The sequence below is a fragment of the Simochromis diagramma genome, unplaced genomic scaffold (assembly GCF_900408965.1).
Source record: "Simochromis diagramma unplaced genomic scaffold, fSimDia1.1 OVJJ01000685.1, whole genome shotgun sequence".
Taxonomy (NCBI): Eukaryota; Metazoa; Chordata; class Actinopteri; order Cichliformes; family Cichlidae; genus Simochromis; species Simochromis diagramma.
In genome coordinates this window covers 13,890,775-13,916,266 of record NW_024387477.1, presented here as the reverse complement: position 1 = coordinate 13,916,266, position 25,492 = coordinate 13,890,775, and the positions used below count along the sequence as shown (strand labels likewise).

The 25,492-nt window shown below is 39.9% G+C and overlaps 1 protein-coding gene across 1 annotated transcript in view; it reads right to left on the bottom strand.

Annotated features, from left to right (window-relative positions):
- ccdc88b (coiled-coil domain containing 88B) overlaps positions 1 to 25,492 on the bottom strand; it is a 66,129-nt gene that overhangs the window by 12,085 nt on the left and 28,552 nt on the right. The window contains exons 19-24 of the mRNA XM_040015756.1: positions 23,825 to 24,196; positions 20,594 to 20,755; positions 19,406 to 19,683; positions 19,087 to 19,230; positions 15,946 to 16,132; positions 2,058 to 2,203 (exon numbers count right to left, since the gene is read on the bottom strand). Coding sequence (XP_039871690.1) covers positions 2,058 to 2,203; positions 15,946 to 16,132; positions 19,087 to 19,230; positions 19,406 to 19,683; positions 20,594 to 20,755; positions 23,825 to 24,196 — 1,289 coding nt within the window. The remainder of the gene's footprint in view (positions 1 to 2,057; positions 2,204 to 15,945; positions 16,133 to 19,086; positions 19,231 to 19,405; positions 19,684 to 20,593; positions 20,756 to 23,824; positions 24,197 to 25,492) is intronic.

Genomic DNA, 25,492 nt, shown 5'->3' with positions numbered 1-25,492 from the left:
ATCACAATAATGCTACACTAAAATATTTTATATCATTTTGTATAACGTACAACATCCACTTTTTTATTGCCCTGTACTGATACACTGCTACGTAGATAACTTAAAGTATTAATGCCACACACTTTGGCTCAGTAAAAGAGAATCAAACTATCACCAGAAATGCTTTGCATGACATATTTTTATGTGCTTATGTTTGTGAAAGTGATATTAAAAAAACAGCAACATTAAAACAAAACCTTCTCAGCAAAATACTACTTACAGACTCTGCTGTGTGCCTGTTAGGCTTTACTGTGCTCACTGTTTGGGGGATTTTTAGCCTTTAAAAGCTCAGAAAGAGAACAAGGGGGAAGTCACGCAGCAAATGACCTCGGGGAGGATTCAAACCCAGGCCTCTGTGACAGCCTTAGAGTGTACCTTAGCGCTTGTTTAACCTGGTGAACTATACGCGTGCCCCGGTGCTCTTACTGTTAATTCCAGTTGCTTTGAAAGTTGGATACAATTTCTATTTACTCCCAGGACTGAATGAAGTGAAATGCATGCATAGAGCCTTTCACTTCTTCCATCACACACACACACACTGAAATCTGCTCTGTCCTGTAATTAGGTTGTAGATGTAATGTGATTTCATTCTGCTGCATAAAGAATTGTGTTGATTTTGGAAGGAAAACAATCTAAACTGATTTCTGTGAGTTTGCAAAGTGCATGGCTTTTTAACATTCACTTGTAAGAGCTGTTATGAGATGATGCAGACCTCGCGTGACAGGGTGATGAACCAAAATATGCCGTGAAATGTTAACAACGAAATCTGTGCCCGAGATTTAACGAAAAAGGCTGAAAAAAGTCATCTTTTCACACACACAAGCCTGAACTGAAGGCACAAAAAGATGTAATTTGCAAGAACTTTGGTTCATTAGACTTAAAGACTGAAGCCAACTCTGCATGCTCACTATTAGTTCAGGATTATTCTCAAAGCAGTCTATTAGTCATTCAAAAGGAAGACTACTGAGGGCCACTGGACTGTGAAATTGTTGTCTTTGCAGTCTCAAACCTTTATAGAAGTGCTTTTATGTGCTTGATATGAATACAAACTCTGTTACAGCCTACAAACTTAAACAATAGCAGTAAACAAAAGGCATTCACTGCAACTTATTACATGAAGTTAACTCCATTAATAAGGTCAAACTTCTTCAGTGCACCTCTGCTTTCATTACTGCAAAGTTCCCATACCTTGAAAATACATTTTATGTGTTTTTTACATTAACTTTTTTTAAAAACATAAATTTAACAGATTTTAATGTTTGTTTCACTGCAGGTTTTTTTTTTTTTTTTTTTTGGTACCATGCTTATATACGTGACATGAATTTAACACTCTGTGTTTTCTGAAAATCTCGTAAACACAATAAATCAAGAAAGATGCTATCTAAGATTTTCTAATGTATACAATAGCCGTATTTACTAGAAGGCTGGGGGAAGCCAGTATTTTTAACATGTGTGAATGTAGCGACATCACAGGTAAGGGGTGCGGGCCCAAACCTCGAGCGTGTTAGTGATTTTCACTCATAGTTTACAAGCTGTTTTTTTATCTCTTAATGTGTTTCGGTGCAAATCTACACAGCTGCATTTCTGTTAGCTGTTTACATCCGTTTGGTTCCCTTCGACTGTGCCGGATTCACTGTTAATCCTTTCTAGATACACTCTTACTGGCCACTTCATTAGTTACACCTTGCTAGCACTGTTTTGGACCTTTTCCAGAAATGCCTTAATTCTTTGTGGTGCAAATTTAACAAGGCGCTCAGAAGATTTCTGAGTTTTTGGTCCATACTGATGTGATAGCATCACACAGTTACTGCAGATTTATCGGCTGAACAGCTATATTTTCATTTTTTGGACCATTCTCTGTAAACCCCGCAGACCCTTGACCCTTGAGCAGTCTGTGAAATACTCAGACCAGACCGTCTGGCACCAACAATCATTCTACATTTGAAGTCAATTAAAGCGCCTAATAAAGGTGATGATACCTAAAGAACTGGCCATTGAGTGTGTGAGTATATACTTACTGGTATTCCCTTTGCTGTGAATAATGCTGGTCACGGCGCTCCAGGCTCTGCTCCAGTAAGGCACGATTCTCCCTCAAAAGACTCTGATTCTGCTCTGCTAAGTGTCGATTCTCTTCCTCCATGTTCCCCTTCAGCTGGGTCAACAACTGTACACAAGGCCATAAATGCGATCAAGAATAAATAGCTTGACAAGAACAGAATATACTACTTGTTCTGCAAAAGTAAGCATGCCTAATGATATAAACTATGTGTGAGGATGTGTGAGTCATAGAAAAAAGGCCTGCAGACAGAGAGGTACGGACAGTGCTTTGTTAGTCACACGGTTCAAGTGAACACAGTGAAACTGACAAAATGCATCTAACTAGATCATTAAAAATTAAACGCATTTTCATAGCTTATAGTTTTAATGCATGTATAACAGTCCTACAATGTCTCTGCCGGGATCTTTGTGTTGAAATCTGGTAGCTTGCAATGAATGAAAGAACTCCTACAAACCGCCATTAACCAAAACAAAGGTGTATCATCCAAATGCAGGTCTGAACTTTGTAATTAATAATTAATAACTTTACTATCATGCCAGATTCTCTCTACATAACAGCCTGCCAGTCCCAGTTACTGTTGCAGCAGCCAAATCTGAACAGAGTCAGCAGAATAGTCAAAACGCACGATCCCACTCCCTTTAGTGCCAGAGTCAGTGCACACCGTGGGCCTGATCAATTAACAAGAGTTTACATTGTAGGAATAAGAAAATAATAATGTCAAGACTGTCACTCTCATCAGTTTGACTACTGAGCATACCTTTGCCAAGCTTATCCCTTATTAAGATTAGCAGAATGGCTGATTTACCAGTGTGCAAAAACAATTGAGGATAAGACAATAACGATAATGATTATCTGCCTTACTGCAACTGTGCACAATATTTCTGTTATTTCCAGCTTAGTTTATTTGACTATATTATAGTTTTAATACAAATATGTCTTCACAACGGGGTACTACTACTACTACTACTTCTACTGGCAAGATCAAAAGATAATGCAGACTTTTTTAATTCTTACACCGTGTCATCATTTAACAAAAACTACGCCAAAATGCCGAACTTGTACATGAAAAATAAGTACACGCCTACTGCTTCCATAGGAACGCTGGGTCCTACCGAGAAGGAAAGACATCAGCAATGATCTAAGGGAATCAACTGTTGGTCAATCTGTGAATCTGTGATGGGTTATGAGGCCATTGACACACAACAAGTCCATTATTCTATAGTTAAAAGAGTATTCACAAATCTTCCCAGGAGTGAACAATCCAGCAAAGTCACCCCAAGATCAGGTAATGCAATGCAAAAATACAAAAACCCCTGAGAGGTTCATGACAGCACAATTAAAAAAAATGAATAACTGTTTGAAATGTCATCGGGGAAAAGCACTTTCTATCTAAAAAAAAAAATGGCAGCACGACTCAGGTTTGCAGAGTTGCATCTGAACAAACCGCAAGACGTCTGGAGCATGTTTGTGGAGACATTTGTCCGCAACACCAAAAAACCAAACACATCATATCAGCACAAGCACCTCATACCCACTGTTAAGCACAGTGGTAGAGGAGTGATGATTTGGTCTCGTTATGCAGCCACAGTACCAGGGCACCTCGCAAACTCTTCTACAGCCCAATGTGAGGCCTTCTTTCCAACAGCTAGAGCTCGGAGCAAATTGGGTAATGCAGCAGTATAATGATCCCAAGCACAGCAGCTAATCTACAACAGAATGGCCGAAGAATAAAATAATCGAGGTGTCGCAATGACCCAGCCAAAGTCTAGCCCTCAATCTGACTGAAATCCTGCGGTGGTAAACAATTACTTCACTTATTCCAGCTAAAGGTGATTTCACAAGCTACTGAATCATAGGGTGTACTTGGTTTTTCACACAGATTGATTTAGATTGAAATAATTTTGGAACCTGTTAAGGTTCAAATATTGAGGAAGGAGAGTACAAACCACCATGGTCCAGAAGATCTTGGTCAAACGATGATTTTAATGAATACACGCGTGGGAAGACAACTCTGTACGCAGACAGCAATTGATCTTCGACTTAATCAAAGCATAAACAGATTTTTATAGCATCAGGGTTTGATTTACTGACGCCCCCTCATGCGTCACAGATACATTTTATACATACGTCAAATCAACACCACAATGACTTTAAAGAAGAACATCATCTTCTATTTTCATGGCTGGCCCTTCCTGTCTACCTTTCAGCTCTTGTCTTGTTCCTCTTTCTTGCCGAGACAACAAGGAACGGTTCCTCGTTTACAGAGACACTCTCGCAGTTACAACCAGACATGACTAACCTCTTTCCTATAAATAAATCTAACTAATGTGTGTGTGTGTTGACCTCACTCAGCCTCTATATCACCTCTCACCTACTAACTGTCTGTGTCTTGTCCTTAAATGCTCTTTCTCAATTCACCTGTTGCACTTCTGACCTTTCACCAGAACAGAGGCTCATCCTTAGGTACAATAACCTGACTGAAACTACATGTACTATGTTGAATAAATGTTTTAATCAAGAACCTCTACTAAGAGCTTAATATAAAAATGACCTGATTCACTGCATCTGGAATACAAGGTTAATATAATCATAAACATCTTAAGGCCATCTTAAAGCTATCTGTTACATTGTTAAAGCCTCGTCTTAGCCTGCTGCTCAAAATAACCTTCTGCTTTTACAAACTCTCTGCAACTTCCTGTCAGCCTGCAACTTAGTCTTTCTGAAAGACACACACTGTTTAAACCTCTAAATGCAATATAAACTACAGATTATATTTATTAATGCAATGGTACTGTTGACAATTATTTACCAATAGCAGTAAAATAATTTCCCTGCTCCACACTCCCTCTCTCGACCTCTGGAACACCAGAGGTCGCAATACATTGTGTCCTCGCTCTGACCCTCTCTGGCTCCGCAAATCAGACAACCTCATGTCATCTAATTGGTCCAGTAATAAACACCAGCTCCCATTCGAGAACACTCCATGCGTAAGCTTTGGTTTTCTCGGTCCCTCTCTTGTGGTCCATCAGGCCTCGGACCTCCCTGTGGTCGTCGAGATCTTCTGCAAAGGAAACAAAACACCTCTTCCTGCACCTCCCTAACTTATCCTATTTGGGACTCTGTAATCAAAAGCCTGATCCTAATTATGTTCTTAACTTATTGACTTGTATTTATATAGATATTCTTCAACGTTACTCATCACTTTAAAACTCTTCAAGCGCTGCTTTCACGTCCGGTTGCTTGCTCTATTTTCCCTTATCTGATCATCACAAATTGTCGCTGCTGCAAGTTCCTCTACTCTAATCTTAAGTCACCTTTTAACAAGAAAATCATTATAAGCGCCTATTCTACTAAAAGCTCCAAAAGAAAACAACCACTTTAATCAATTAAGTTTAAGCATATAAGCAATTACTCCTGTATACATTTCATCATAGCTAAATGCTGCCTTGAAACAACTCCTGTGTGTTAACACTAACTTCATTTTAACCTCACATTTCCTATGTTATAACCTGTTTTTGGTATAGCCTTTTTATTTCATTTTGCTCATTTTAATGTAACAATACCTCCTAATTTTAGTTTATCAGACGTAACCAAAACATATGCTTTCCTTCCTCTTTGGTCCGTCCTTAAGTTCAGTTAAAAGCTAAATCAATTTGAGTCCTTTTTCCCTGGAATCAATACTGTCATGTGTGTTTATGGACTCTATATGTCTGTAAGCGTGTGCAATCCTTCAATAACTCATATCATCCTCACAGTAGATTGGCTAATCATAGCGCTAGCCAAAGGCTCGTGACCCTCAAGAGACGAATTTGAGCCACAACTCCTTTAAAGGCACAAAATGCAATATGTATAAAAATCATTTCTACGTATAAGCTCTCCCCTTTATCCTAAAAATAAATCTATGCAATATCTGTATGTAAGCCTACATTATAACCACTACTTCTAGAAATCAAAAAAGAAATCAAACCTTTTCTACTCCTACAACCTTCACTAATTTTCCCCAAAGCATATCTTTTGTCAACGTGTCCCACAATTTCCCTCTAAGATTTGTATACAGCTTTAAAAACACTGGCATTGTATCTACTAAACAGGATTCAGTTCACTTTAATCCTTTAACCTTAACATAAAAATAACAGTTTCAGTTTTACCATATCCAAATGATCAAAAACCCAAAAGTCCTAAAATGATCCTAAATTATTAAACAATTAAATTATTAAACCCTAAATCCCCCCTTTATTTTGACACATGAAATGTGTCAAAATACAAACTTAAACTCCAAATGCTCAGTTTTTCCCCACTCATGGTCCAATCTATGTCATAAAAATAAACTTAAAACAGAACAGTTATCAGTCATGTATTTCTTCAATTAATGGTAACATGAGTTATATCAAAAAACGTTTCCCCTTTAACATTTGGCATTCTCCCAACAATATACTATAATCCCATAATCTAACCCCAGTCAACAAAACAGAAATTTTCTCTGGTAAAAGCCAATTGTTTGTCCACATTTATTCATCCTCACCTTCATCCAGTCACACACTCACATGCAGTCACACCATATATTTGCTAATAGTGGAGCCTCCCGTTCGATCAGATTCTCCTCCCTCAGCAAAATGAGCTCAGTTATTTCCATTTTCCATAGGAAAATATTTCTTTATGCTTTTGGACTGGATTGACTCGCATAAAATCCTTTTTACAGGGACTTACGACCTGATCAGTCCCCACAGGTAGCTTTCTCCTCAGCCAATTGTAATCTGGAAAGCCCCCTTATATTTACTCTCCCCGAGAATTTGTCAGCGCTGTTGCAGGCCTGCTTAGAACAGAAATGAGAAAAAATAGAGCTGATTATTAGCTCATAAAACACAAAACAAAATCACCTGACAGGTTTTCTTTAAGTGCACTGTTACAAAATAATGGGCCCCCTGTTAGACATGTCCATGTTTCCTAAAACTCCCTCTATTAAAAACAAAAACAACAACAACCCGAACCTAACTGACAGAATTAACCCATCACCCCAACAACCTCAAAAAACCTTAAACACACAAGTATTGCCACCACATAATTTCACCTCCTCAATACACCGAAAGTCTCATTAAAACCGCACAATTTGCACACAAAAATCACCCCCTTATGCTCTTTAACATACTTAAATTCAGCATAAGACCCCCTTACGACAACATATAATCACTAAACTATACATTTTCCTACCCCAATCTGCACTTCTCGTCTCTGCTATGCTTCCTCTTCCTGAAAGTCACAGTCACACACACACTCCAGCTAATTTGCATACTGAGTCATATCTCAAGAAGTTGCCGTAACAAGAGAAACACATGTTTAAACATTATCTCCTTATTAAATTATTTTATTTCTTTCTACAGTGATCACTACTGTTGATCACTCAGTAGCAGAGCACTCCTAAGTCAATCTTTTTTTTTTTTTTTTTTAAAACTACTTTAATCACCGTTTCTTTTCATAACTCACTCCCTTTGTGATATAACTTCTCTTAGTTATTCCTCAATTTCAAACTCAAATGTATTTTATTAAACATTCACACCATTCTATCACTCATACAAATAGCAAGCTGTTCTTCATTGCGTATGTTTGTGTTCTTAGCCAGGTTCAATCAATGTCTATGCATTAATCTTTATGAGCTTGTCCTTGTAAGGTTAATGCATTTTCTGCTTGTGTATGTGAATTTGCATATGTTGCTTTTGCAGTGTGTCAGACTCCTTCATAATTCTCCACTTAAGCCGTCAGTTTTCTTTCCCAAATTTGCCAACCCAAATTTTAAGCTCCCACCTTATTAACAGCATTCCTGGTCCTCAGCCAGAAGTTAGGGCTCCACTTGCCACTTTCCACCTCCGCCTTAGCCCAGCGGCTTTACCCTTGAGGTCCCGTCTTCTTCACTTCATCTCACCAGTGAGTCTGGGCTCACAGGGACTGAGTGGGGCCGAGTAATCGTGACTGTGCCTGCCTTAGGTTGTCCCGGGGTTTCGAGGTGGGATCTTACCCGTCATGGGCTACCAGCCTTCCATACTCGCCTGATACGGGGGCCAAGTGGCCAGGGGTGCCATGAGGCTAGGGAACACACTGGCTCTGGAAATTAAAGGAGTTTAAGCTGCTTCCTGCATTGCATCTTATATTAAACTATCTCACTTCTGATTCTTTCCTAGAATGATTTCACATATGGCACTTTGTGTATGTGTGTTTTCTATTCATTAATGTAATTTGTCAGTTATTTTCTCTCTTTATTTTACTTTTTTATCTGTTTGTTTGTAACGTTCTACTTTAGTTCTACTAAATCTTCATGTAAACAATACACCCTTATTTCACGCACACTCTTCCGTTTGCCCACGCACACACTTCTCTCTCAGACTTCCTTTTATGGGCATGTAACTTCCTGTCACACACACAGCACGCAGCTTCTCAGAGCAGCTCAAGCTGCTTTTCTGTTTCTCCAGGCTAATCAAACTCATTTTGTATTCACAATCTACAAACCCTCTGCAATTCTGCTAACTTTTGATCTAAAATGTAGCATCATTCACACAATGATTTCATAATCCTCTCACACACACTCCTTTTAAATAAACTCTTTGCATTTGTCAGCATTCACATCACAATCTTCAACGTGCTCACTTTCACTCAGTACCAGACGCGGAGATGGACATCTCCTTCACCTAACATAAACTAAATTACCATATCAACATACAATTACTGAAATTCAAACTCAAATACACCGTCTGTTTTAATAAAGTCAAAGAGTAAACGGGTGTAGCAAGTGTATGTACTTATGTGTTTTTGAACTGAAAGAAAACGAAACTCAAACTCTTATAACATCACTCATGCATCTCTCAAATTAAAAACACTTTCAAACTTTAAAACATCCTACTTTACATCACCAAAGAAATACCTCTCACACCTTCATTCATCATTCAAAACCTTCTAGTCACCACCTTCACACACCTAAACTGTGACTAGAGTTGAGGAATATAACTCAAAACACGCTTTCCTAAGAGTATTTTAGACATGCCTTTCATAATCAGAAAGAGCAAGTAAACAAAAACAAAGAAAAAACGATTGAAACCTCTATTAATTCTCACGGCACACACAAGAAATTGAAAAAATAAAACACATCAGCAACTATTGCTGAACTATTCATTCACACACACACCGTCTAAAAATAGCAGCAGCATTGCCTCAGACTCCTTTCACACAGAGATCTCTCATTTTATATTACAAAGACGTCTTATATTTACAACTACTGTCAGATCTGTCAGCTTTAGCGCCTAACCAATTTCGACGAATTTAAAATAACCGCCCAGCGGATAAACTCTCAGTTTTTTACGACCAATTCACCAGTATCAGACTCTAACTGTTTCTGGTCTAATCTCTAACATCCCTAAGTTAATTTAAAAGCGTCAACCAACCCAAACTTTGCCTGAAGCTCTATTTTTGGCGTTTCACAGCCAAGGCTTACCCCGAAGTGTTAAGTTAAAGTTACACGCCCGAAGTCCAACTTCTGCTGACCAAAAAAGCACAGATACCGTTCCAAACGGTAAGGAGACTCTAACTCCTAGCTTCATTCCAGGATGCCCTGTACCCCACAGTTAAGCCAAACTGAACTAACCCTGTTCGCCGACAGGTCAATGTCGCGCGTCCACGACAAGGAGGGAGCGTAACCTCCGGGCTCTGCGCTTCCTAGCAGACTCTAACTGCCGTTCTAGAATAATTTATAATACTTTGAAACAACAATCAACACCCAAAACAAGTGTATGACTGAGGCAGATCTACCCTGATGGACAATGGGGACTCTAACCCACAAAATGACCAACAAAGGTCTGACCTAATGACCAACCGGGACTTTAACCCACTAAATGATCAAATTCCCTACCAAACTACTTGAGACTCTAACTCAATTTCTTTGGGACTTCAACCCAGTATTTAAACTTTTCCTAGCAGACTCTAACTGCTTTTAAATCCTTTTCCTTGGGACTCCAACCCAATTTCCTAGCAGACTTTAACTGCTTCAACTCATGAGATTTTCCATCAAAATCAAAACAGACATCCACCAGTACTTTCAGTGAGTAGACTTAAATTTTATCATATCCAATTTGGCACACTTTGGAAATAATTCAACAGGTAGTGCCTTACCTTTGGATAAGCCGGCTTATGCCCACTCACTTCGACCACTGGCACTCATGTCTGCCCGTCCGACCACCTCAGACCACCGAATTTCTCCGTCTACACCTCAAATTCTCTCCCTCCTCAACCACCGGACGAAGCCCCCAAATGTTAAGGTTCAAATATTGAGGAAGGAGAGTACAAACCACCATGGTCCAGAAGATCTTGGTCAAACAATGATTTTAATGAATACACGCGTGGGAAGACAACTCTGTACGCAGACAGCAATTGATCTTCGACTTAATCAAAGCATAAACAGATTTTTATAGCATCAGGGTTTGATTTACTGACGCCCCCTCATGCGTCACAGATACATTTTATACATACGTCAAATCAACACCACAATGACTTTAAAGAAGAACATCATCTTCTATTTTCATGGCTGGCCCTTCCTGTCTACCTTTCAGCTCTTGTCTTGTTCCTCTTTCTTGCCGAGACAACAAGGAACGGTTCCTCGTTTACAGAGACACTCTCGCAGTTACAACCAGACATGACTAACCTCTTTCCTATAAATAAATCTAATTAATGTGTGTGTGTGTTGACCTCACTCAGCCTCTATATCACCTCTCACCTACTAACTGTCTGTGTCTTGTCCTTAAATGCTCTTTCTCAATTCACCTGTTGCACTTCTGACCTTTCACCAGAACAGAGGCTCATCCTTAGGTACAATAACCTGACTGAAACTACATGTACTATGTTGAATAAATGTTTTAATCAAGAACCTCTACTAAGAGCTTAATATAAAAATGACCTGATTCACTGCATCTGGAATACAAGGTTAATATAATCATAAACATCTTAAGGCCATCTTAAAGCTATCTGTTACATTGTTAAAGCCTCGTCTTAGCCTGCTGCTCAAAATAACCTTCTGCTTTTACAAACTCTCTGCAACTTCCTGTCAGCCTGCAACTTAGTCTTTCTGAAAGACACACACTGTTTAAACCTCTAAATGCAATATAAACTACAGATTATATTTATTAATGCAATGGTACTGTTGACAATTATTTACCAATAGCAGTAAAATAATTTCCCTGCTCCACAAACCTGATAAAAAGAGAACATTTTTTATGTCCTGATATGTAAAACCTTGAAAGAAGGTATACTTTATTTTTTTTACCATGTCTGATATATTCTCTGACATGTATCATATATCTCTGTGTCGGCAAGGATTAATTATTTAATCAAGCATTTTTGAAAAACATTTCCAGCCTTTTGAAAAGATCAGTATAGTAACAGTACGATGCCACCAGAATAAAGATGTACCGGAAGGTAACAGGTGAGTGTTTTCAGTCTTACAGAATTCGGTACTGAGTGCTCTGAATCAATAAAAAAGGCGACGAAGAACCTTTTGTAAGAGCGTGGGTGTGGGTCAGCTGCCCCCCTTGAACTTCTATAAAACCTGCTGCCGTTGGACCCATTTGGACATAAAAGCACATAAACAAAACATATCTGCAGGGAACTCTATACAAACCAAGGATTTAGCTGAATAGCATTTAACATTACTGAATGTCAGCTAAAAGAGACACAAAGAGATTTGATGATCCCGTAGGGACTGAACTGTCACGTCACTGGTCTCAAAAAATTTGGTAAATGATAATTGCTTAACTGCTTCAAGAGGTCAGAGCTTTTCATTATCAACTGACTGAAAGGCAAATAACCACAAACCTCAAGAATCACCAGAAGAAGAAAGGAAGTTACAACAGCTTCTCTGTGGAGCTGTCTACACAGAAAAACGAGCATTAGTTAAGAGATCTAGTTAAGTGAAGATATTAAGCTTAGAAATTCCCAAAGAATGCTTTTAAACCACGTTATTAAATCCTACACTCTCAAACACTTATAACTATTAAGATCATAAAAAAATTAATAAGTAGGTATGGCCACACATTTACTGGACACCTCTTATAATTTCCTATTTGTGAATCTGTTTCCAATTATTTTCTTCTCATAACCCCAGTCCTGTTCAGTCAAGGCCCATTAGTTAGCACAGCTGCTGCAACAAGTTAATTGTGGGTCCACAGACTCCAGGATGGACTTTGTTAATTTTTCTCTCCATATTACAGCGTAATGAGAAAACTGGACTTCTGCATCCCAGCATACAAACCTATCAACCTACTGTGGGGGGCAGAACAGGCGTTGACATGATTTAGTAAGATATAATCCTCACAATGATTATATAAAGAGTGTCATTTGTGTGTGTTAATGCATTCATTTGTCATTTATGATCGGAACCTTGCTTTCACTCACACAAACAATCTTCAAATCCAGGAAGCCTCCAAAAACCCTCTTTACAGTACTGCACCATGCAAAACTCTTGAGTCACGCCTCAGTTTCTTTATATTTTCTTTGCAAGGAGCCAAAATTTCTTGTAATTTGTTAAAGTGGTCTTGAGCAATACTTCTTTAGGCTTTCTGAAGGTGTGTTTTTTCACTTAGTTTTAATCCAGTCCTTGTACCTGATCATTTTCAGTGGACTGTTTTTTGTTTTTGTTGTTTTTTTGTAGAACCACTTAACTCTAACCATCATCATTCGAACATAACAAATGCACCAAGCAGTTTTGTGTCCATATATAACAGACAACTTAACAAAGAACCAATTTTGGATTGTAATTTTAGGCAATTTGTTACTAGCAGCATGCTGCAAAAGCACATAATTTGTTCCCATTTCTTTAGTTGAATCTATGAAAAATGCCAAAGATAACACAGACTGACAGGCACAAAATAGCATTTTTGCACCAACAAGGTGATTCCCAAAGAGCTGTTAGTTCAAAACGAGACACGTCTCGCGTTGTGTGCACTGTCCTTAAATAATTTGAGGAAAATGGACAAGTGGAGGACAAAAGAAGACGTGTCAGACCTGAAATAAACGTACCTACATCTGAAAGTCATGTCCTTGAGAAAAAGGGAAAAAAATCCACCATGACACAGGACCAGGGATGTGTATCTGTTGATCCATTTACTGTTCACTGAAGCTCCATCAGAATCAGATTGCCTAAAGAAGATGGAGCTTTGTGGGCATTTAAGCAAGGGGAAAGGCAGCGTTGACTTCATTAATTGCTTAAACAGTTAGCCCTGACATGAAGTCAAATTACTCTGTAGCGAGCTTTTATTCTCTTCAGCCACATGAGCTGTCACCCACAAATCAAGATGGCTTTTTTTAAAAGTGTGTATGAATGCATTAGCCTAAATACTCATGTGGGATATACTCTGTAATCAGTGAAGTCTAATGAAATATAGCAACCTGCAACCTTGTAAGATTGAAAGTTTTAATTCTTGTAGAGAACTGGTTCCCAGTAGTTCAGTTCCTTGTAATTGTTAGTCTGCTTACCTGTTGGTTTAATTTGCACTTGCGCTACAGTCAGCTGATTTCAGTTCATGTGGTTAGAGAAATTACTTTTATTTTTATTGCACACAAGGACAAGAGTGCGACAAGATTTCATCTGTATCCAGGACAGAAACAACTGCACTATAGTGCTAACACAACTTCAGCGCTTTGCAAACACCTGCACAGATAGCATGCTAACGCTAAGCTAGCCAAGAACCCAGAGTGATGTTAAAGCTGATTGAATGTTGACCCCACCCAGCAGCCAGACCCTGAAGTTCAACAGTCAGGCTCCAGCCTCCGTTTCTACCTGTTCATGTTTCTACAGTAGAATCACTGTGGCGATCGCTTTAAAGTATCTTTACTATGAGAAAGACCGTATGTCTGTCCTCATTGGGATAGGGATTTGTGTTGGTGTTTGGGGCTTTTGCTTCAGGTTTATATTGTTAACTGGTAATTATGAGACAATGCATTTCAGGTCATTTTATAAAAATATGCGAAATTAATGTAGAGCAGTGTGGCAAAAGACTTTCTCTTGGGAATATTTAAGTAACACACTGCATTACTTTTAAGAAAAGTGTTCTGTGTAATACATTATATGTGTAATACACAGATGTACACATACAGTACATACACATCTGTGTGTAAAACGCATGCGTAATGACCCCAACACAGATCACAATAACGAAGGAAAATACCCCCAACATAAACAAACATTTCATGACACAATTAATTTGCGCACATTCAATGTCTTTAATGCTGTTTAACGGTTAATCTCAGAGCAGAACCAATGAGAATCAATAAGGTATCAAATCGATAAGTTGTATTGATAATGGAATCAGAATCTCTAAATTCCCATCCCTAATAGTTAGACGAGTTATTATCAAACACTGACAGCATATTCAGTGTTTTTGTCCACAGCAGGCAGCAAATTTGGCTTGATTGTTATTACGTATTTATATAGGGGAATCTACTGTATCCTGGGGCCACCAGCCACGAGCATCTTAGCACTTGAAGTGTTGGAGCGATCGGTCATGAAAATGATTCAATTTAAAGAGGAAACACCTCCCAACACAAAGTCTGAAATTCATTAACACATTATTGCTTTTTATTCATTGTATGTTCTAATCTTTAATCTTTGTTGGCTGGGTGGAGTTACTTCACTGTTAGCTGCCCATTACTTCCCATAAACTCACATCAAAAGCGATATAAGCCACTGAACCATTAATTTACTGGTATGTGGATTTTGTAGCTGTTGACTTGTATGCAACCTTCATGCTAAGCTAAGCTTATCTGATTATTTGTGGTCCCTTTCACCTCCAGCGCCGACCTGCCTCATCATTTTCCTCATCATTTAGCTCTCTCTCCTCTTACTTTCTGCCTACCACTCAGCATTGCATTGTCTGCAGAGGTGTGGCTGCGACTGGTCTCACCTGGCTCAATCATCAATCACTCTCCTTCTGCATTTAAACCCCTCTCTATCCAACCAGTCGCGCCAGATCGTTCTGCTGGCTGAGTGGTATTATTGTTCAAGCTCTCTAGTGTTTACTCGCTGTAGTCTCCTGAAGATTTCAAGTGTGTTTTTTTTCCCGTTTGGGATGACCCGTGGTTTTTTTTCCCTCTGCTTCAGCAAGATCTCCTCCTGTCCACCACCACTGACCCTGTCTAAATTTACTTATGTTTGCAATACCCTGCCTGCTGCCTCTCCCTCCCACAGACCCCCCTCTTTGCCCCTCAATTGACATTCTGTTTGCAGTTTCTTGAACTTGTCAATAAATCATTTAAGGAGATCCAGGAGTTGTTCTCCATTTTTGAGCAGTAACTTCAAGCCAACAGCCAACATTATATTTAGATGAAGTAGTTTTTCATGAGGTTCCATTTTTTTCAGCTGTCTGCTCTCCTCAAACTATTTTAACAATACTCAGTGATGGCTTGACAGCACTGCGCAGAAGGATAAAGCTGTTTAGAAGGCAAAAGATGCCCCTGCTTTTTATTAGCTACTTGGTATTCATTTACTGTTTGGACCAATGTATCACTTTTGTCTGATACGTCAAGCTGAAATTGGCTTTGTATCATGTATTAGAAATCAGTCAGCCATTGTTTCCCACTGATGATATGAGACATGCTCAACCCAGACTTGAACTATGTAAAATGCTCTCTAAAACTTGCAGTGAATTCCTAATAAATGTTGTTTAATTGCCCAGTGTTGCTTTAGATGCATTTTCTTTTATTTCAAGAGGGTAATGTCTCAAATGTGAAGCACTTAATCCTATTTTGCATAGAGGGCACCAGTATCTGCTGTGTGTTGGTGTGTGTGTGTGGATGCATTTCTGTGTATCAGCTCATACCTGATACTGGCTGGTAAGCCGAGCGTTGCTGAGGTCCAGGCTTTGGTGTGTTTCCTTCAGGGCACTGAGCTCGCCCTCCAGCCGAGTCCTCTCCAGCTGGGAGGCGTTCAGCTCTGCCCTCAGCACCGAGCCCTGAGCCAGCAGCTCCGCCTGCGACACCAACCACTCCTTCTGATGGGCCTGCAGCCTGCAACATCGACACGCACGGCCACTGTTATGCGCTCTCGTAAAGTGCTTTGCGTCATTGTTTACTCTGTGATTGAAGATCACTGTGTTATTATCCAACACAAGGAGTCTACACAAAGCCAGACAACAACAAACAGATATTATCTCGGACAAAATGTTTAAAGAGCAAATTCATTCGGCGTTGTTTGAAAAAGGAGTAATCATCTCAGTATCATTGTGTAATGAGGACGGAAAGACTGCAATAAGATGAAAACATCACTGATGGGAAAATTATACATTATTCACATAATCATATTGGAGGTAAGTATTTTATACACATTAAAACAAATCAGTCACAGTCATATTAAAGTAGAAACTTCAAGTTCAGTTTCAAACTTTTTATATTACACACACTTTATTAGGTACACTTTGCTGATACTATGTTGGACCCTGTTTTGCCTCCAGAACTGCTTTAATTTTTAATCGCATGGATTCAACAAGGTGCTGGAAATATTCCTCAGAGATTCTGGTCCATATTGATATGACAGCATCACACAGTTTGTCTGCTGCACATCCCATTCCACTACAACCAAAAGTTGTTCTGTTTGGCCAAATGAATAAATGATAAAGGGGTGGACATGGTCAGCGTAACTCTCAGGTAGGCTGTTGTTTTTTTAAAAAGTGCTCAGTTGGTATTAAGAAGAGGAAATACTTTTATGCTGTTCATGAAATTTTCTGACCCTCCCATCAACGTGGTGGATCAGAAATCCAGACTCATCAGAAGAGGCCACATTTCTCCAATCTTCTATTGTCCAATTCTGGTGAGCCTATGCAAATTGTAGCCTCAGTCTCCCGTTCTTACACGAGATCCAACTGACAGGAGAGGGTTCTAGTGTAGTCTTTTGTTTTTTATAGCCCATCCTTCAGAAATGCTCTTCTATAAACCTTAGTTGTGATCAGTCGTTATTGGACACACTTTTGTCTTCCTAAGTAGCTCATTCTCCTCTGACCTTAAGCATCAACAACATATTTTCACCTTGAACCTAGAACTGCTGCTCACTGGATATTTTCTCTTTTTTTCTGACCTTTATGCAACCCTAAAAGCATGGTCCACCATGTTTTCAACGTGATTTCACACTTGTGTCTCTCCAAAGCGTGAAATGGATGCACACGTTGTGTAAGCTGCAGTACCAGCAGAGGTAGATATTTTATTTCAACCCAACGTGAAAATAATCACAGGAAAGCAATTAAACAGACATTACTAACACATTTACATGGAAAAACATATCAGCCACCTAGCGTAATCATTTCTGGCACAGAAACACTCTGGAATATACTTCATACCTTCATACTTTGGTTACTTAAATCAATTATCTCCACCTGCTGGTACCACAACTTCTGCATAAATCACCATTCTTCCCCATCTGCTGCTCAGTTTGAAGTTCAGAACGTAGTCTCGACTAAGTTCAAATACACTGACTTGCTGACACGATCAGCTGATTTTAACAAGCAGTTGAACAACTGTACCTAATAAAATGGCCAGCGAGTACAGTTCAGAAGCCAAATATAATTCAACTGCAAACAGAGAAAACAAAAGTGCTCACATTGGACAGTTTGACTACAGGAAAGGCACACATGGCTAAATTCCACATTGGGGATGTTCTGGTTTTTGCGCTACTAGCCAGTTATTAATTCCACCTGTGCTTTCCCCACTGTGACAATTCAAAATATTTACTGTGTAAAAAGGCGTTTTGAGACTCTGGAAATGAGTTTTTGGCCACTTAAGGGCAGAAGAAATAAGTTATGTTAGGTAAATACAACACTAGCATTTTAAAGCCACTTGTTAACTAACCACAGCCATGGAGCAACGTTATTCTTCATTTAAAGTTGTTCCTGTCCATCCGAGGAACTTTCCCTCTCTTTGAATTGTTATAACAACTCCTGGTTGGAATGTCTGATTCTTCAGTTCTAATATGTTTACCAGCTAGTCGCTAACCTTGCCCGCCTGCAGTTTGGCATCCTACTGAGCAGGTAGTGCACAATGTTTTCAAGAGATGTGCTTTCTGTTACAAATTCCAATTATTGTTGAAATAAAAAAAGACGACAATAAGAGAGCTGAGGCTGAACCAAAGCAGAAGACAGCCAGACAAGTAAACAATGAGCTGAAACTCACTTTGGAGCAGCAGAATCTGCAGGTTCATCACTACATCTGATTCGTCCCATCATTTAATATATTCCTCAAAAAATAGGTCATAGCCATTGTCAAGAAATTACTCAAACGACTGAAATGAATTGTTACATTACACACAAGTCTAATTTTAATCTATTTAATATCGCATTTTTTGTGTTTTGTACAGTATTTTTAGTTAAATGCTGTCTAAAAACCACCAAAGGAGGTATTTGTTTCCCTGCTTTGCCAGCCACGTATTTGCAAGAAGCAGTCAGTAATCAATTGCATCAAAAAGATGATGATGGTTGATTAACTAATTATGTCACACAAGTATCTTATGATTGTGGCCATTATCATCATACTGTATATCAATCAGTCACTAAGAGAAAATATGATGAGAAGTATTCAAAATGGTCTCGAAGTTCAGTAAGCCTGATCTGCGGCTTCAAAAGACACAAAATGTTTATAACGAAGGAAATGGTTTATTAAAAGGCTGCTCTTCATAAATGTACCTGTTGCGTGTCTGCTTTTAGAAAGAAACTTGAAAAAATATTATTATTATCTCTTTTTCTTGTCTTTTTTTTTTTTTGCACTATAACTTCGTTTTTTCGTGCTCAGCCCAGAGGATTTAGATCTGGAACAAAAATGCATTCTGCGCGTTGTATAGTACATTTGCATTCAAATTGATTCTTGTATTGCTCGCTGTGCTTCATATAGAGACATTACTGCTGCTGCTGCTGCTCCTCATATTCAAATGAACACGAGTGCTGTAAAAGGATGATCAGATCCCCGACTGGATTTGTTACCTGTCATTGTCTTCTTTCAGCCTCTCCAGCTCTCGTTCTCTCTCCAGCCTCCTCTGGGCCTCCGTTTCCATCTTCTCTCTTTCCGTCTTCATCTCCCGCTCTCTCTCCTCCAGCTGGGTTTTGCCATCCAAGAGCTCCTTGTACCTTAATATTTCAAGCACAGGATTTACCTTCAACAAAAGATGATGTGTGTCTTTCATAGATCAAGATGTTTTTGTGCATATTTAATTTTGGGGGAGAAGTCCTTTCAAACATGGAAAATATGTCACAAATCTTCAAAGTGAAGATTTCGTGTCTTTAAGTCAGCGAGTGTTTGTACCTGCCCTCCAGCTCTCGATGCTGGGCCTCCAGGCTGCGATTGTTGTTCCTCAGTTGAGAGTGCTTTTCCACCAGCTCCTCCAACTCCACCTCCTGACGCTGTTGCAACGCCGTCATCCTTTCGTGGTCCCGCCTCAGAGCGTCCATTCTGGCCGCGGACTCCTCTCTCTCCCGCGCCCACACCTTTGACTCGGCCTCTAGGGTGGCACACCGTGCCTCGCTCTCACTGCAGCGTGCCAGCAGCACTGCATGCTGGGAGCTCAGTGACGCTTGCTCCACCTATGTTTGTGTGTATGTGTGTGTATGTGACAGAAAACAGAGAGACCATGTCTGTAATTTAGCAATTTCAAAAGGTTGAGCTGAAAGCCAACAAGCTTGAAAGTTAGTTTATTAACCTTTTGCCATGGGTCTAAACAAGATATTATGTGTGCAGCACTGGGCGCTTAAAGAAATGGTTTGACATTTTGGTAGTTTTCACTTTCTTGCTGAGTTTTATAAATAGACTGATACCAAGTATAAAGCCAGAGCAATCACAAGCCTGTCAGCAGAATGAATTAAAAACACTCCGATTGGCCTCTGTTGTCTAAAAAACGGATCCTTTCCTGTATCCTCCATCGGATGAGATCATCAATCTGATAAAAACGGATCCTTTCCTGTATCCTCCATCGGATGAGATCATCAATCTGATAAAAACGGATCGCAGAATCTGTTTAACTACCCGTTTCTTCACTGGAATATTTTCTCCATCTCTTATGAAGACATTCATCACAGCTGTCCTTTCTCTCTGAGCAACAAATTCCAGTAAGAACAGTTTACAATAAATTTATGTAAGACACCGAGGCATTATGATACAGCAGAATACTTAGTAAGCTTTAAAAAACCTGGTAGGTAGTTTTTGTCCTTTGGACAGGGCCAGATGGGCTGTTTCTTCTAGTTTTCTGCTCTTTAGCCAGTGCTATGCTATGACACTGGCACTGAGCCTGTCATCTTACTCCCCACATTAGAGCAAATACAAATATGAAATAATGTCCAATAATTTAACAGGTCCCTGCGCACTTTACGTCAAAATTCATTGCACAAAGACTGAATGCGTTTCGCTTTAGGAAGACAAAAGGTTTAAAAACAATGTGCGATTTTGAACAAATAAACTTCAGCCATAACCACGCTCTGTGTCTGTGTGTTAGGTCACCTGTAGTTGTGTGTTGAGCGTCTGCAGTCTGGTGCAGGAGTCCTGCAGGCTGAGGGAGTTCCGACGCAGAGCCTCCAGCTGCTCCTCAAGGTGCTTACAAGCCTCCTGGGACTGAGACAATCTCGTCAGCAAAGCCTCATGCTCTGCAGCCGCCACCGCTTTCTGAGGGGGAGAAAAATCTCTTCTTTCATTTTTATAATGTCTGTGCTACATTTGGCTCTGGAAACATCCATAATATTTGAACATGGGCAAACTCTGCCGCTGACCTTTTAAAGTGCTCTCAGTCAGGTAGCATCTTTATGCGACATTTGTGTCACTCTATAAACACAGAGATGAAATTCCTCCTGTGTCTGACATAAATGTTAAAAATTATATTTCATTAGTTCACATCTGTTGTTTACGCGAGATTTCTGTCAGTGCAATCTTTCCACAGGCTTTAATGGTCCAATCAGAAAATCTGCAAATTTATTGATGACACATGATTTGGTGCAATCTGCTCTGATAAATAAAGGAATGTGTTGCTTTGGCACAGAGGCGGGTAGTTTAGAAATGAAAAGAAAACCACCTTATAAATTGCTGAGGGTGTAAAATCTGGTGTATTTCCCAAAATTAAAATTAACTTGCTGCAAACAACAAGTCAGCTGTGCTCCCCCTACGCTGCGATTTTATTTGAACATTTTATTTGCAAGTACTGGAAGAGCGACAACACATTTCATGTGTGCATCGTCTAGAGAGTCTAGAGCTCAGTTTTGGTGTGGGGTTGTTATTTTTTCCCCCACTGTGGAGTCTTCATGTACTGCTGACTGACTCATAGTGCTACACAGGGGATTTCTACTTTTTATTACAGTCACTTTTAGATTCTTCTCCTACTTCATCATCCTACCTCTCTCCCTTCTGATGTCAGTGGCACAAAATAACTACACTCACTGGTCACTTTATTAGGTACACCTTGTTAGCACTGATTTAGACCCCTTTTTGTCTTCACTGCTTCCTTAATTCTTCATTGTACGGATTAAACAAGGTGCTGGAAATATTTCTGTTAGATTTTGGCCCAAACTCGCATGATACACTTACACACGGTTGCTGCAGATTTCGCTAATTCTACCAAAAGGTTCTCTGCTGGATTGAGATATGGTTACAGTACAGTGAACTCAGTCATGTTCAAGAAACCAATTTGAGATGATCTGAGCTTTGTGACATGGTCCGTTATTCTCCTGGAAACAGCCATGAGGAGATGAGTGCACTATCATGATGAAGGAATGGACATGGTCAGCAATAATACTCAGATAGGAGTACTAAGGAGTTCAAAGTCTGGCAAGAAAATACCCTCTCACATCACATCCAGCCTGAACACAAGGAAGGATGGATCGATGCTTTAGTTTCATTTTAGCCTAATTCGAACCCTACCTTCCAAATGTTGGAGAACAAATGTGACACTCATCAGATGAAACAGCATTTTTCTCATTTCTATCATCAAATTTTGGTGGACCTGTGTGAACTGTTGCCTCTGTTTCCTGTTCTTAGATGACAGGAGCGGCACGCCGTGTGTTCTTGTGCTGCTGTAACCCATCTGCTTTAAGGTTGCGCCTTCAGCGATGCTTTTCTGCATACCTTGGTTGTAACATTTGATTATTTGTGTTACGGTTGGCTTCCTATCAGCTAGAAGCAGTCTGGCTGTTCTCCTCTGACCTCTGGCAGCAGCAAGGTATTTTCTCCCAGAGAACTGCTGCTCACACGCGTCTTATTTCCTGTTTGTTTTCCTTGCCTGTTTGTCTTGTTTCTCTTTGTGTGTGCCAGACATGGATTGTTATCTCCTGTTCTCCCAATCAGCATGCAGATTGGTGGTTCATTTACTCATCAACCTGCACTTCAGGCCAACTCCACCACAGAGCTATTGTGGTAATTACATCAGGCCTTCATCTTCAGTTTAGCTTTTGTTCCCCGTGTTTGTTTACCAACTTCTCACCATTCAGCTTGGGCCAGCTTTCATTCTACAGCTACAGCCACCCTCACCTGCCCATCTGCTCTAACCGCCATGGTCACCATATTCATTCATCCTCTGCCAGCACAGCTCTTCCATGATTTTGCTCCACCTCATCCTCCTCACTTCTGCAACTTGTGTACCCCAATAAAGACTTGTTGAGTTAGTATATCAGAGGGTCTCACTTCTTTGCTTCAGATTACAGTTGATCTTAATACTGCTATTGCATCAGTTTGTGAAATACAAAAACCAATGATTCTAGCTTGTGATGCTTTATGATAAACCTTGGTGTCATGCTTCACCAAAGAGTGATTTCTCATCTCAGCTTCTCATATGGTTTCATTTATAAGAAACCCAGGGGGCCAGAAAGGTGAGATTTAACCCTAATATTTCAAGAAAAGAAAAAAAAAAGAAAAGAAAAAAGCTTAGAAGGAGGTAATACTTTTTTGTTTCTTCTCCCATGATGACAGGTCTACTCAGTTTTATTGTTTGACACTCGAGGGGGTGCCTACTCAGTTATGACCAAGCGTGTACGAACAGGTGAAAATGAGCTCCCACCTCCAGCAGCTACAGCCAGTAAGGAGTGAACATTAAAATGCTACTTTAACTTTAGTATTAACAATCCTGCACACTATATCACACACAGGAGCCATTTTCCTGCATAATTTCCACTTTTAATATTTTAGGACAGTGCAGCTATTAATTCTATTTACTTAAGTAGAGCATTCTTGCATTTTTAGATGTGAAGATGTCTTCATCCGCAATCGTTGTTTGTGCATTAATAAGTGTAAGTGGAACCAGGATGTAGCCCGGATCTGTTTGTGCCTTAGTTCATCTAGACTAATCTACTGTACAAAACCTGAAAGCACTGACGTAATAACGTTCTGAGTGAGAGCCACACCGGGTGAAATTTGTGACCTTGGCAATGCTGGAAGCGCCCCTCACAGCTTGATGTTAGAGAGTATGTGTGAGTGTGAGAGAGAGACAGTAAGAGCTTAAGCAGAAAAGCAGCAGAGGAGATAAGGAAGATTAACAGTAGCCGGGGTGACATTTTAAAACCGATGAGCAGAGATAAAGCACTAGTTTTGGAAATAAAGTGCTGCACTCTGGGAAGTGGCCCACTGTGAGCTGATCGTCCTCGAGAATCCCTAGAGCAAGAATTTCAACATAATATACATCATCTCCCTCACAGGGAAGACCGAGCCCCCACACCAACCCCCAAACACCCACTCACACATTCAAATACAGACCTCTTTTTCCAGCTCGATCACCCTCTCACTGAGATGCCTCTCTGCCTCCCCCGTGAAATGATCGCGGGTCGTGGAAAGGTCACAACCTTTGGCAGCCTCGGGGCTTTGATCCAAAGGTGACATGTCTTGCTTGTCTGTCGATTCTGAATTTGAATTAGGCGCACTCTTCACTTGTGCACTTTCCCTCCTCGTCTCTAACTGCAGAGATTCACTTTTCTTTAGGAGTTGGGAGAGAGACTCTATTCTCTCCTGTGACTGGTGGAGAGAATCTTTTGCCAACTGCCGCTCGGCTTCGGATCGCTGTAGTTTCTGGCTCAGGTGTTCCACTTCAGTGGCCAGTTTCTCAGAACGAGCCTGCTCACGGGTTAGATCCTGATAAGAGAGAGAAAGAAATAGTGAGAAAGTGTAACAATTAAAATCTCTGGAACTTGCTGTAAACACCACAAAAAAAACCCTAATTTAAACAGTAAATGGCCTGTATTTGTATAGCGCTTTACACTACATTCAGTCATCCACCCATTCACACACAGGTGATGGCAAGCTACATTGTAGCCACAGCTGCCCTGGGGCGCACTGACAGAGGCGAGGCTGCCGGACACTGGCACCACCCTCTGACCACCACCAGTAGGCAACGGGTGAAGTGTCTTGCCCAAGGACACACCGACCCAGACTGTCAGAGCCGGGGCTCGAACCGGCAACCTTCCGATTACAAGACGATTTGCCAACTCTTGAGTCACGATCGCCCCGAAACCTACATACATGTTTCCCCACAAACGTTTGTTTGACTCAGCAGTCCTTATGCACCCATGTATGTTCTCCTTAGCACACTCGTCCCCTTCGAGGGACAACCCAGTTCAAATCAATACAAAGTTGTTGATCGCAGTGTAGTGATAAAACATTTAAGTCTTCATGGGATAAAGATGTCACCATCCATAGGACAACTGAGGTCAGAGTGGTTTGATATATATGGAAATAATGGCTTCGCGGTCTGTACACTGCAATCTAGCTCAACACCAACAGCACATTTTAGTGTTTGACAGTGCTCACAAGCATTATTATTAAAACACCAAATGAGGGATTATGTTGTGAACGTGTGGTGTTTCATCCCTCCAGACTTTAGTCTCTTGGGAAATCAATGCCAGAGAATATTAAAGCTGTTCTGTTCAATATGTGGTAATCCAACACCTTCCTAGGAAACTTTATGTTGGTTTTTCCTTTCATTTATCACCCATTTACACTACGTTCTTAGTCTGTGTGAGAACCAGTCCTCATGTGAGTAGTTTGATACTAGTTGTGGTCCTAGAGTGGTTCAATCTAATAACATTATATCATAATTAGTATAAGTTAGTAATTAGATAGCAAATTAGTAGGCAAATAACTAATATAAACAACAAGAATACACCACTAGAACATTGCCTAACAAGTGCTGAATCTTTGTTTTCTTAGAATGGATGGATAGATGGATAGAAATCTATCTATCTATCTATCTATCTATCTATCTATCTATCTATCTATCTATCTATCTATCTATCTATCTATCTATCTAATAGATTTCAATTGTAAATTCATGTAAATGGGGAATCCTCTTCCCATCCTAAAGCTCATTATGGAGTTCCACAGGGATCCGTACTAGGACCAATTCTGTTTACATTATACAACAATTATATA